Raw genomic sequence first — 13,229 nt, 5'->3', positions numbered from 1 at the left:
TAAATAATTAATAAAGAAAATGATTAAAACGTGGCACTTTTTCAATTGATTTTTGACAACAAAAGTGGACCTTCACGCGCGTCATGTGCGTGTTCACAACATGGCAAGAAAATAAATCAAAATGGTCCTTTTACAAAGATATTCAATACTTTTGTGGGGTAATAGGAAGTCCGCAGAGTTAAGGTGTCTTTTTTAAAATTCAAAACAACTTCAGTGGTGTTTTTATGTCTTTTCTCTACATTTATGCTCTTCAACTTTGGATGTGCATAAATAGACACCTAAATTTGTATAAAGTTGAACAAATAGACACACATGTTCTACATGTCATTTTTTGTCCTATGTGGTGTCCTACGTGTATTGTGTCATGTAGGACTAATGTGTTTATTTATTTAAAAGTTGAATAGTTACAATGCTTGTTTGTGCATTATGAAAGTTGAAGGTCAAAGTTAGACTAATGTGTTTATTTATTGCTTCGTGTTACTTTTCAGTTTACCAATTCCACTCGTATGGAAAATATCATGCAATTACGTTTAGATAACTTTTACATAAACTTGATCAACAAATTCAATAACTATTTACACTAGTTTACATTTGATAGACTTTATTAGCCCATCTAACTTTGGATGGTCTAAGCCACGATAGATCGAGATATCAAGTACACCTATTTTGGTGAAAAATAATTATAATGTGCATAAGTTGGCTCTAACACTACAATTATAATGGGCGTCATATTGTGTGCATGGGTGACGTGAACAATAAACAAGGGCTTGAATCTTTAACTATAAGCAAAACAAAAGTTATTGTCACTCCAAATGTTAAGCACCATAGGATCTACTTGTTACAAGTTTTCACAATAGGAAAATTTTCCAAAAGAGAAGAAAAAAAGAGTTTTGTCAAGAATATTTCGATCCATAATCAGAGATTTCGAAATTCAAACTCTTTAGGTAAAAAGATTGTAATTAATTTACACTGCTTACTTATTGAAAACTATGAAGAACTCTAAACTAAACTCAATTTAGCATCCTATAAACTTGGCAGCAGGTACTCGGAATATAAAAGGAAAGGAAGAACTAAAGTAGCCAAAACACCAGAAAAGTAACGAGGTTAGTAAAGGAAAAAAAAAATATTCAATTAAATGTGTATAATCTAACACTATTTAGAACTTTAATAAAACATGAAACTCCTTAATAATAAGTATTTGTTTAGAAGTTAGAATTTAAAAATTAATGTAAATAAAATGAATATCACTTGTACATGTATAAATAAAAATATGAATATAGTACTTGTATATACACAAATCCCTGAAGCAGTTTTGTATATAATAACGTAAAATACAAAAATTTTGTGATTTAAAACAAATAATTGTATCAATTTTTAAAGTAATTATTTATATACATATATAACTAGTTGAATATACAAAAAGCTTAAAATATGAATATAACAACGCAAATTCCTTGATCAGTTTTATATATAATAATTCGATGTAAAAACAACTATATACACAATATTCAAGCAAGTAATTTTTACGGATGAAGATGAATCTTTCATTCTGATTTTGAAGAACTTGTAATTTGATAAGAAAAAAGATTTTTTAAAAAAATATATATATAAAAAACTAAGAAGTATAATACATATACAATTGTTGATGAAGGATTTTTTTTTAAAAAAATAGATTCATGGGTTGATTTTGGCTATTACCTGCGAAAATTGAGAGTAAGACAGAAATAGAGAACATGAAATCTTCATTGAAATTCAAAAAAATAGAGTGGATGAGTGATAAAATTAATTTTGTATATTAGAAAATCATAACTATAACCACTGAGAGTAAATAAATTAAACTATACCCTTAATAATTAATTACTTAGTATAGTTTGCCATCTCAGTAATTTTCCCTAAAAATAATGAGATATTATTATATTTAATAACAATTTTATTTTATATTACTATTTTTTTCCGTCTTTATAGTATTGAGTCAAATTAACTCATTAAATTAAAATCTTAATTGACTTAAAATAAAAATAAAATCGCCTAATGACCAATTATAATAAAGAAAGTCCTTATTTATAGGGAAAAAAAACTTAACTTGTACCAAATCCATCGGTGAATACACACAGATTGGTATTAGGGTTCTTTTCAAACTTTGGGTATGTGTTTGAAATTTTTGAATTAAGTGTTTCTGAACTAATTTTGTTCTGTTGTTCATGTTTTTACTTAATGAATCCAAATGTTTTTGTTGATATTTTCTGATTTGCAAATCTTGCAGGTCCATTATGGCTAGAGCTTTAGTTCATTCAATAAACATTCCATCTTCCGTTGCGAATGAAAGGGATGAACAATTCAATGGATCTCAGAAAAATCAAACAAGTTTTAGAATGACGTGTGATGTAAAATTTCCTTCTTTCAAGCTGAAAAGTTCTGTAGGACTGCGAGCCTGCAATGCATTAGATGCAAAATCTGGAGAAACTCTCGTGGCAGCTGAAACTTTTGTAAAAGGGTCTCGAATTGTTCCAAAAGCAATGTCTGATGAAGCAGTAATTGCACAAAATGAGGCCATGCGACTAGGTCACAATTTAATTGGAACAGAACAGATTCTGTTGGGTCTTATAACTGGTATTGCTGCTAAGGTTCTTAAATCCATGGGAATTAATTGGAGAGATGATGCTCGTATTGAAGTAGAGAAGATTATTGGCAAGGGTAGTGGATTCGTTGCTATTGAAATTCCTTTTACTCGTCATGCAAAGCGTGTAATCATTCGTTTTTGTGATTCAGGGCATAATTACGAACACTTGCTACTTGAATTGTTGCGCGGTGGTAAAGGTATGGCTGCTCGTGTTCTTGAAAACTTGGGTGCTGATGACCTCAATAACATTTACAATCAGGCAAGTAATTTTACTTTTTCTTTGTCTAATCGGAAACAGCCTTTCTACCGTTTGTGTTATCGTTTTTACACTCTTTTTTTTGTTGAAAAATAAACAAACAGGTCTTAAGGATGGTTGGCAAGAGTAATGTGGGTGTTGCTGCTAGTGTTGGAGGTGGAACTCCTGGCCCAAATATTTTTTTTTTGATATGGTTGATATTGAACAAAGTATTCAAGTGTTAATCTTTATGTAGGACCTAATTTCTGTTTTAGCTCTTTGCTGTTTATTTGCTTATTAGGATGGTAGATTATCTATTACTTCTATGAGACGTAGTTTTAATGGTAATACGATTATTTTACCCTTACTGTCCACTGAATTAACCATGAATGAAACATGCTAAAACGAATATTAGCATATAAATATGTTGAAGAGACTAAAACTGATTCTTATATAGCATCAAAAGTAGGCTCTATTTTACAATATTATGGACTATGTGATAAAATGATGAGTGTCACTTTAGATAATGCTTCTAATAATTTAAGAGCAGTTGATTATTTAAAAAGTAGACTTTGTCCAATTGATAATAATTCTTTTCTAATCCGGTAAGACTCGATTTCGATCCGATCCAACCCTCTTACTAAGGGACCGAATGGAATGGAACATGTTGAGTTTTTCGATAAATCCAATTCCGGTAAAACCTGATACCGATAAGAAAATTCGGTACAGGTTCCGATAAAACATGGCTGTTTGACCCTGTCCTGTCTAATTGCTAGCCTTAGTTGAGACTCAGCCTTTACACTACCTAATATTAGCTAGGGTTATCAAACAATGGTTTCTAGCTTCTTTAAAGATTTAACCCAAACTATTTGTTATAATAATTTATTAAATATCAAAGACTACATGAATAAAACATATTTTGATCTCTTTTATATATCTTTAGTTTAAGACTATAATATCAAAAAGTCTAGGACGTGCATATTTATCCATGCGACATGGACTCATGATATCATATCATTACATGAAATTGGAGAATATTAATTCAATAAAAAAAATTAAACTGATAGTGAACTAGTCTTTGATTTTGGTATTTAAAAAAATCTCAAATTATGATACGAAATTCTCAAACCATCATTTTTGGAGAATATAAAGTCTCATGAGCGTAAAAATTTTACTTCTATAGTGACTTATGTATTATTGGTTCGATTTATTGGTTCAGTTCATTTTATGTATTATTAATTTAATTTTTTGATTTTTGATTTTTAAATCTGTTATAAACCAATAACCAAATCAATAAGATATTTTTTATCGATTTGGTCCTTGACAATTCGGTTTTCGATTTAAACAATAAGACAATACTTATAAAACAAATATATTACTTTTTTTAATAGATTTGATGCGAAAACACAATAATGTAACTTCACAAGTACTCATAAAACAGAAACACTAATAACAAATATGAAAAGAAATATACAAGTGTAACACTAAAAGAAATTAAGAAGAATAAGGTTCTTACTTTAAATTTTAACATGTTGTATAATGTGAATTGTGAAATCAAAGTCATCGTTAAGGGTGAATTGAAGGCAAAAGGACAAAGATAGTACTCCCTCCATTTAAAAAAGGATCGTCTAGTTTGACTTGAAACGGAATAATCTTGTGATTCTAAATTAAAGTTATGTCAAATGTATCAAAATATCCTTTAATCTTGTGATCTTATAAAAAAAATTAAAGTTAAAGTGTTACAAAAAAGGAAAGAGTTCATTTTTTTAAAAAAAGACTATAAAGAAAATATGAACCTTCTTTTTAAAACGGAGGGAGTAACTAGTAAGATATTGAGATTAATATATACGCACAAGTAAAAATAGTAAATTACTAGTTCTTAATGGATTATGTGTTTATCCAATACTAAAGTTAAATACTGATTCGATAACCCAATAATTTCTTTTTACATTTAAAAACCATTAATTTAATACCCAAAAATAATAAACTAATAACACTTTTATCAATTCATTTATCAATCGAATCAATTTTTACACGCTGCTAACTCAAACCCCTTTTATCGAAAAATTATATATTTGCATAATATTAAGCAAAATTTCTAGATTCGCCGTGGACTGCATTCGACTGTGAGTGTGTCATCATCACTGTCGACTAAAAAAAAAGGAAGCGACCCACCTGAGTTTCGATCTAAAATCTCCATGAAAAGCGCTCTGTGCTAAACAGCTTTGATTGATCTTGAACCCCACTTACCCCTATTCTCTCAAATTCTCAACGACCCACAAAAAGCGGCAAAATTTACTTTGCTTTTTCAAAGAAAAGTAAAGCAATGACCAATGAGAATCAAGAAGACATGTACTCTCTTCAGGCACGCTCTCTTTTCTTCACATTATTACCTATTTATATTCAAATCAACAACACCCATATCCCCTTTTTTCACAAAAAAAATTAAAAAAAATCCTACCCATATAGATATAGACATGGCACTTTAATCATTATGAGCTTTTAGTTTTACTGTAGTTGCAGTATGTGTGTGTATTGAATTATATAGATCTGGGTTCTGTCGATTTGTATATTGCTTATAAGTGGGAAGAAGTTATGTATATGCAGAGAGAAGAGGAGAAAGATTTCGATCTGGGATCGGACGAGCCTGAGGCCCCGTTGCCCCTCACTGTCACTTCTCGGGTCAGTTTCATTGTGAATTGCTTGTTTGAAGTTTGGGGGATTGGATAATTGAAGGGTGGATGGAACATTGTTGTTTTGCAGGTGCTGTATATGTTGGGGGATATCACTGCAGGGCCGGCGTATCGGTTCGCCCAATGGCTTGAGCTGGTTCGTAAACGTAGCAGCAAGTACCGCTCTTCCGGATTCCCTAGACGAGCTGATAGCATGCCATTAAGGTTGGTGGTAGCAAATGATCATTTAGATTGATGCTTACTAACGTTATTGATCAAAGAAAACTTGCTTACTCAAGCTATTAGCCAACTATTGTGTACTGGGCGCACACATTCCCTATAGTCCACTGTGAAAGAAAAAGCATTAAATGAGATTTGATATTAGTGATTTTGATTCTTTTAGCCTGATTTGAGTTGTCTTCCTTGAAATTCGTTGTTATATTGTACTCGAGTATATGCAGCCTAGAGCTATAACTAATTATAGACATCCGTGGTGAAAGTTATTATTACATCCGTTTCATTCTATATGGTGGTGCAACTTGACTTGAAGTTCAAGAAAAAAAAGAAAGTCTTTTCATACATAATGCAAAGATAGAGAACACTCCCAAATGAAAGTACCCATGGTATCGTGTTATCAACAGATGCAACTTCAATTCCCCAAGAGGATATTGTAAGGACTAAATTAGAATGTTAAAGAATTTTCAAATATAGAAATATGTCGTTCTTTTAAATCGTACAAAAAGGAAAAAGTGCCTAATGAAATGGTGGAAGTTGTAAGTTGGCTTATTCATGTTCTGTTTCTATACATAGGACTTGGAGCATGTGAAAAGATCTCCTATCTGTCTTTCATCTTCTTCTTCACAAGGAAATCAAGTGAAAAATAAGTAGCTAAATTTGGTAGAAGTCTTTTCTCCTGTGGTAGCTGCTAAGCTTCTTCAAGTTGAGGGATGAAGTTTCTTTTTGCGTGAGAGTCTAGAACAACGTCGACACTTCTTAAAAAAGTGGAAGAATGGGAACTGTGTTTTTCCTTTAAATGTTGAGATTAAATGAGTGACACATGTTATAACACACCTTTGTTTCATAAAAAATTTTCAGATGAGAGCAAAGTCTTAGCTGTTGTTGTGGGCCCTATTCTTAAACGTATAGGAATTTTTATTCTTCTTTCAGTCTATTGTACAAATAATTGCATGTACTAGTTGAGCTTTATGAACGAATAAAGCACAAACTACAAGCATAATGTAGCTCCAGTATAATTCTTGTTCAGTGCAGAAGAGTTGAGTCTTGATCAGGTTGATCCTCTACCATCTGAGCCAACAACAGAAGTAAGTTTATGGGAGAGACTTGGAAAAGCTGCGGTTTCGGACATTGAATCAAGCACCTTTTCGTGGAACATGCTGTCTTCTCTTCACCACACGGAGCACAATAGTAGTACTGAACAGTCCGAGGATGAAACTAATAAAGCATTAGAGGTATTTCAGTTTTGACATTATGTTTCTTCATTACGTGATTCCTTGAATAAGATGTTGAATTGACTGCAACAAGTATAGTATGGCCAAAATAAAAAGTTGTAGCATTATCCTTAATCATCTAACTCTTTTTTCTTTTTAAGTTCCTTAAACTTTTCTTTTACCAACGAACTTCTTGATATTGATTATCTTATGAATCATTTCAACTAAACATACTTTCTGGTATGAGAGGGAATTAAAGAAAGTAATGAACTTCTGGTGTAAAATCAACTTTTTATATTTACCATAAACAAGAACGAGTGGCAAAGGGAAAGTCAACTACACATTTTGTCCACAGTTTGAGCATTTTACATTATTGTTGTGTTAGTAATAATTATTTGCTCATGTCAACTGAACACAGGTGACTGTAAATTCTGGAGGTGTTGTGTTTTTTGCGCTATTTAACGAACTTGAAAACGATGATGCTTCTCCAAAGGAAGCTGCAGCTGTTATAAAGATATCCTCTTCAAGGATGGCAACACAATCAGAACGTCTTGGCTATGAATTTGCAAAGTGGCTAGGTGTCCAAACTCCACAAGTCGTTCCTTCTCACTTTCGTTGTTTTTGTTTATATGTTTAATCAGTTAGATTTTGTAGGTCATATCATTAACTATGTATCCAAATATTGCAGGCCAGGGTTATTCATAACTGTAGTCCAGAGTGGTTACAGATCAAGGAAGCTGCAGAAAAAGCAAAAGATGCAGCTATTTCAGAAGGTGACGAGATTGTGGAAATGACGTGTTCAGAACTTCTGGAAGCTCTTGAGCTAAGCCGGTGCCTTTTGCTAATGAAGTGCGTATGCAACTTGATCTTTTTGTGGAGCATTAGAGCACATTTGCATTAATTACCCTGTTTCTTAACATCCCTTTGCTGGTGGATTAGTGCCTGAGAAAGATGGTAATTTAGATGAACGCAATTTGAAAATTATGAGAATATAATCAAGAGGCTGTTACTTACTATGGGAAAAGAATTTATTTGATAGATAGTTTTGCTCTTTTTAGGTTGTAAATCTTATCAAATTAGGCTTCACATAGAAAGCCTAAGCCAAAACCGAGGAGCTGTTGCAGGATTTGGCAATCTTTTCTCTCAGCTGATGCCTCCTTGTGGAATGAGAAGCAACTCGTTGCTTCATTCTTGTATTTGTATGAATGGTCCACCCAATGCATACTAACACATAATCATGATTTGATGCATATATATATACATATATGTTTTTTACTGTTTAGCTTGAATATATTACTAAATCAATTATTTGGAATATTTAATTTAATGATTATGAAAACAACTTAGAGGAAATAGTTAAAGATGAAGGAGGCAAAGGTAGGAAAGTGGAGTGGAATACCAAGTTAGATGATCTACAGTTTGGTGCTTTGCACAATTTTGTGATGCACTAGGACAGGGACCACTTTGGGAAGTACTTGTGTTACATTTCCCCTTTTACTGTCACAAATGATGCAGTTAGTTCTGGTCTAAGGCAATGTTATATGATGCTAAAATTATATTTTGATACTTTTATTGCTTTTATGACCTGCTATTTCAGTTACATCCATGGGTCCCCTCTATTGGAGAGCTCAAATGCATTTGATTCACGAGAAGCAGGAGAAAGGACTGCAGCTGCCCTAGGTAGGGTTTTGATGTTGGATCTTGTCATAAGAAATGAAGATCGACTTCCATGTCGCCATCTGAGATGGCGCGGAAATCCTGCAAACTTATTGTTAGCTGATAAAGTGAGTTCTGTGAACATGGATGCATTAGCGGCAGCCTTTGATTCTGCAATTGATAGATATAGGCCGAGAGTGATTAGGGCACTTCAGAAAGAAAGAAGAGCTAATTCTGTAGATAGCAGAATAAGCACTCCTAACCCAGGATTAATATCACAGAGTTCTGACCTATCTGACATTACAGAATCTCCCAAATCCTGCAATCTGAGTGTAAGTCAAACTTCGAATGAGACAACATGTATGTATTTTCACGTTGTAGCTATAGACTCTGGGGTTCCCCGAAGACCACCTGCAGGAAAGCGTGCAAGTGATCAAGAAAATTATCCTAAGCTGGTTGAGCTCCTTATTAACAGTCCTGAGTATGCTTCAAAATTATTATATGAGATTACCGGAGGAAAATTAGGATCTTCTCCGGAGGCTTCTGATGCAATGAACAACAATCAGGCAGCTGACTTGGCTTCAATAGGGCATGAATTTCGGATTGGATTTAGAGCAGCTCTGCGTGACTTGCAGGGATTTCATATATTCCTTCTCACCCTTCATCAGAAACTAGATAGCGTCTTTCGAGTATTTCTTGGTGTTATCAACAGAGCTTCTGCTGGCGATCTTGAGAAAGAAGACATGGTAATTCCTGAGTCGCCATCACAATCTGCTGGTTTTGTAGGACATTGTCCTTCAACACCAAGCAAAGAACGGGTGCCAAGTGATACCTATTTGGATTCGAACGAATCTGAGTGTCAGAGAACAGCTCCTAGACCTTCATCCTCTGGATGCAGAGATAGTTTGGATTCTATGGTTTCTCCTAATTCACGTGATAGCCAAGGGAAGTGCCATAAGAGCAGTGGTGAACCACTTCGTAGTCTCCGCTTGACATCAAAACTCCGTGACTTTCACAAATTTGCTAAGGTTTGTGATGTACATTGAATATTTCTCTTGACAAAACACTAAAGACGACTTTACTCCAACAAGAAAGTGAAAAGAGTTGATAAGATTATTATGTGGTTTTCCAAATTTAGACAAGAAATTCTCTTTCCCGGTATTAATTATGTAATGGTTAATAATATTCCTTTGGGTACTAAAATTTAAAGAGGATGTGTGGCAAGTTTCCTATGAACAGGGAAAAAGGACGGTGTTTGTGCTAGAGTACTAGTATTTAGGTATTTATTATACTTATTATCTTATTAGTTTAATGAAACTTGTTTGGTGCCAGATAATGTGTGTCAAGTTTCCTATTAGCGGAGGAAAAGGACGGTAATTGTGCTAAGTTTGGTGATTCACTAAAAAGAGTAGTTTGAGTGGCTTCTCTTGATATTACTTGATTTTCTGCGACTAACTTTTTATTACAACAGCTGCTTTCCATAAACATTATGATGTGTATTTGCATATGAAATATGTCTTAACAATTTTATTTTATCTTGGCACAAAATTTTTTCATATCCTGGTTAATGTTCCTTTCCTGTCTGTCATTTGTTGTGGCATGACTTTATATACTGTTCTGGAGATCTTCTATTAAAAGAAAACCCTAATCCACGAAGCTCCTTCTCCCAATTAAAATCAGTTGCCTCTCTTTTTCAGGTAGATGCAGAATTAAATAAAGAATTGGAGCAATGGACTGAGATGCTTAAAAGTGATGCAATTAAAATGTGCCAGGAAAACAATTTTAATACAGGTTTCTTTGAAGGAAGTGATAGTAATTATGTGGTCGATGCTTATGAGCTGAAGGTGCCAATCTTCTACTCAGCATGTCTCTTAAGACACTTGACACCCGAGTTTGTCTTTGTTGTAATCCTTTTCTAAATTCTGCAACTTATAGGTCAGGCTTGAGCACATTCTGGAAAGGATATCATTGATTTTTGATGCAGCAAATACAGAAAAACCATCTGCAATCTCAGGCAGTCTGTTTATCGGTGGGGCACTTGCTGCTAGATCTGTACACACACTGCAACATATAGGAATCACACATATCTTATGTTTGTGTGCAAATGAAACTGGGCAGTCAGATTCCCAGTTTCCTGATTTGTTTGAATATAAAAACTTTTCTGTAAGTGCTCAAATCTCTCTATAAGCCTTATTGCTTTTGTTGGATTTTTATTTTTCATGCTGGCTAAAATCTGGCTTTAAATTGTATGTTAAGCCTTTGTGTTTCATACATCCTGACAAATTTAGATCTGTCTCTTAAGCAATGAAGGTGCTAAAATTCTCCTAAATTTTTTGAGTTTTCATCTTGTGGCTACTTAACTGAACCTGTTTTTCTTCCATACTATAAAACAATTATCCTAAAAACTTTTAATCTCTGATGCTGGAGGAAGTAGTTCTTGTTTTTTACTGATGTTTTTATATTAGCAACTGAAGTACTCCCTCCGTTTTGGCCCCTACACCAAAATTAGATGTTCAATTTTACTTGTCCCACTTAGAAAAATCAAGAGTGTTTTATTATATTTTCCTTTCTGCCCTTAGTATGAGTGATAGCCAATTTACATTTTTCAAGTATCATTAAAAAGGTTAGTTTAATAAAATACACCCCTAATAAAAGCTTTCTTATGGGGTGTGTCAATTCAACATGGGCCAAGTAATCTGAAACCGAGGGAGTAATCTGTTTATGGCATTTTATTTTTTCAGAAATTCTCTACTGTAATTTGATGCTGTCCGACTCTTATGTTTGCTATATAGTAGCAGAAGGTTGCATATCCGTTGATTCTTTTTTTTATGAGCAGATATGTGATGATGAAGATTCTAATATCAGTGCTCTCTTTGAAGAAGCACACACTTTTATTGACCATGTTGAAGAAAAGGGTGGGAAGGTTCTGGTTCATTGCTTTGAAGGGAGAAGCAGGAGTGCTACAGTAGTTCTCGCTTATTTAATGCTCAGGAAGTAAGTGCCGCAAAATTTCATGAATCATTTATGAATTAACTCATGTTCTGTAAAGAACAAAAATGTTTCTGAGTGACCCAGTCTCTCAACACTTGGTATTATTCTGCATAGAAAGTTCTCTAGTAAGCTTGCTGCCATTTTCAGAATTAGTTAGACGAGTTGCCTATTAGAAATGGGCGTTTAGATTAGTAATGCCATTTTTTTCGGGGAATTATGCAAGAAATTTCATAATGGAAAGATTATATGGTGCAGGAAGTTTACTTTGTTGAAGGCATGGAATACATTGAGACGAGTTCATCGCCGAGCCCAACCTAATGATGGCTTTGCAAAGATTCTTTTGGACCTAGATCGCAAGTTGCATGGTAAGGTTTCTATGGAATGGCAACAACGGAAGCCAATCATGAAGGTTTGCCCCATCTGTGGAAAGAACGCTGGCTTGAGCAGCAGTTCGCTTAAACTTCATCTGCAGAAAGCACACAAGAAACTATCATCTGGAAGTGTAGACAGTGCTATGAACATGGAAATACAGAAGGCATTAGATGCACTCAAAATTAGTCGAGGTGGAAGTGTCAGCCCTACTCAGAGACAATCTTCCATGATTGAAGAATTCGAATCCTGAGGTTCATAGTCTGCTCTGCTGGCCTGACCAACATGAAGCTCAATATCTTTCCCATGATTATCTACTTCCAATATCAAGCAAACAAGGTAAAACATGTACAAGTAGTGTAAAAGAATGTTTATTAGCCCTACCTAAGCCATGGTAAGTCGAGTTATCAGGTACTCATCCTGGTGAAAAGTAGTCGTGCTGTGCATGTGTTGACCTTAACACCACAATGTGTTTTGTCTTTGAGGTTGACACATTTGTTGTTGTACTAATTTTTGTCTTTAACAATGTGTACAAGGATGGATTGTTTTTTCCTTCCTGTTACGTAAAGCAAATGAAGATGTATTTTTCCAATAAGAAATGTTTATTTTATACGTAATAAGTACTTAATTTCTAACTTCTACGCAACTACTACATTATTTGTGTCTGACCATTAAAATGTAAATCATTAAATTCATGTGTTTACCAGTATATTTGTTGTTATTTTTCTTTTCTGTAAATAAAAAAAAAAAGGTGACGTGAATAACAAACAAGGGCTTGAATCTTAAACTAAAAACAAAACTAAGTGTTATTGTCACTCCAAATATAAGCACCATAGGATCTACTCGTTACAAATTTTCACAATCTTTTTCTAATAAATCAGGAAAATTTGACAAAAAAAAGAGAAAATCTTCCAAGATTCTTGAAAAGAATTTTCAGATCGTTAATTAAAGATTTCAAAATAAATTTTTATTTTTAATAGAAAATTTGTATTTTAAGTGAGTCTTAGACATTTCATATATCAAATAATTAAATAAAAACAATTATTTTTATTAGAAAAATTGTATTTTAAGTGACCACAGATAAAGTATTTAAAAAGCGAAAAAAAGCTAATTAAATATGTGTATAATTATATCTATCTATCTATATATACATTATACAAAGCATGAAACTCCTAAAAAATAATTATTTAGAACTTCAAAATTAATTGAATATTATATACTTTGTTTATTTCATTTAT

At 33.3% G+C, this 13,229-nt stretch overlaps 2 protein-coding genes across 3 annotated transcripts; both read left to right on the top strand.

Moving 5' to 3' along the window:
• Window positions 1-2,066: 2,066 nt before the first annotated feature.
• On the top strand, window positions 2,067-3,203 carry LOC107014085 (ATP-dependent Clp protease ATP-binding subunit ClpA homolog CD4A, chloroplastic-like). The gene is made up of 4 exons (XM_015213949.2): window positions 2,067-2,144; window positions 2,264-2,694; window positions 2,770-2,879; window positions 2,981-3,203. Exons 2-4 carry the CDS (start codon window positions 2,271-2,273, stop codon window positions 3,098-3,100), a joined length of 654 nt encoding a protein of 217 aa, XP_015069435.1. The 5' UTR covers window positions 2,067-2,144; window positions 2,264-2,270; the 3' UTR covers window positions 3,101-3,203.
• Window positions 3,204-4,944: 1,741 nt separating this feature from the next.
• On the top strand, window positions 4,945-12,603 carry LOC107015052 (dual specificity protein phosphatase PHS1). Of its 2 annotated transcripts, none has more exons than XM_015215214.2 (11): window positions 4,945-5,220; window positions 5,463-5,537; window positions 5,619-5,752; window positions 6,797-6,996; window positions 7,394-7,570; window positions 7,664-7,824; window positions 8,573-9,659; window positions 10,329-10,475; window positions 10,567-10,794; window positions 11,468-11,625; window positions 11,878-12,603. In XM_015215214.2, the coding sequence occupies exons 4-11, from the start codon at window positions 6,919-6,921 to the stop codon at window positions 12,242-12,244; spliced, it is 2,403 nt and encodes an 800-aa protein (XP_015070700.1). In that variant the 5' UTR covers window positions 4,945-5,220; window positions 5,463-5,537; window positions 5,619-5,752; window positions 6,797-6,918; the 3' UTR covers window positions 12,245-12,603. The 2 variants fall into 2 exon arrangements, with proteins under 2 accessions (XP_015070700.1, XP_015070699.1); XM_015215213.2 differs by having other exon boundaries at window positions 6,792-6,996.
• Window positions 12,604-13,229: the final 626 nt, after the last annotated feature.

This window comes from Solanum pennellii, chromosome 3, assembly GCF_001406875.1.
Source record: "Solanum pennellii chromosome 3, SPENNV200".
NCBI classification, from domain to species: domain Eukaryota; kingdom Viridiplantae; phylum Streptophyta; class Magnoliopsida; order Solanales; family Solanaceae; genus Solanum; species Solanum pennellii.
This window is presented reverse-complemented; position numbering and strand designations above follow the sequence as displayed.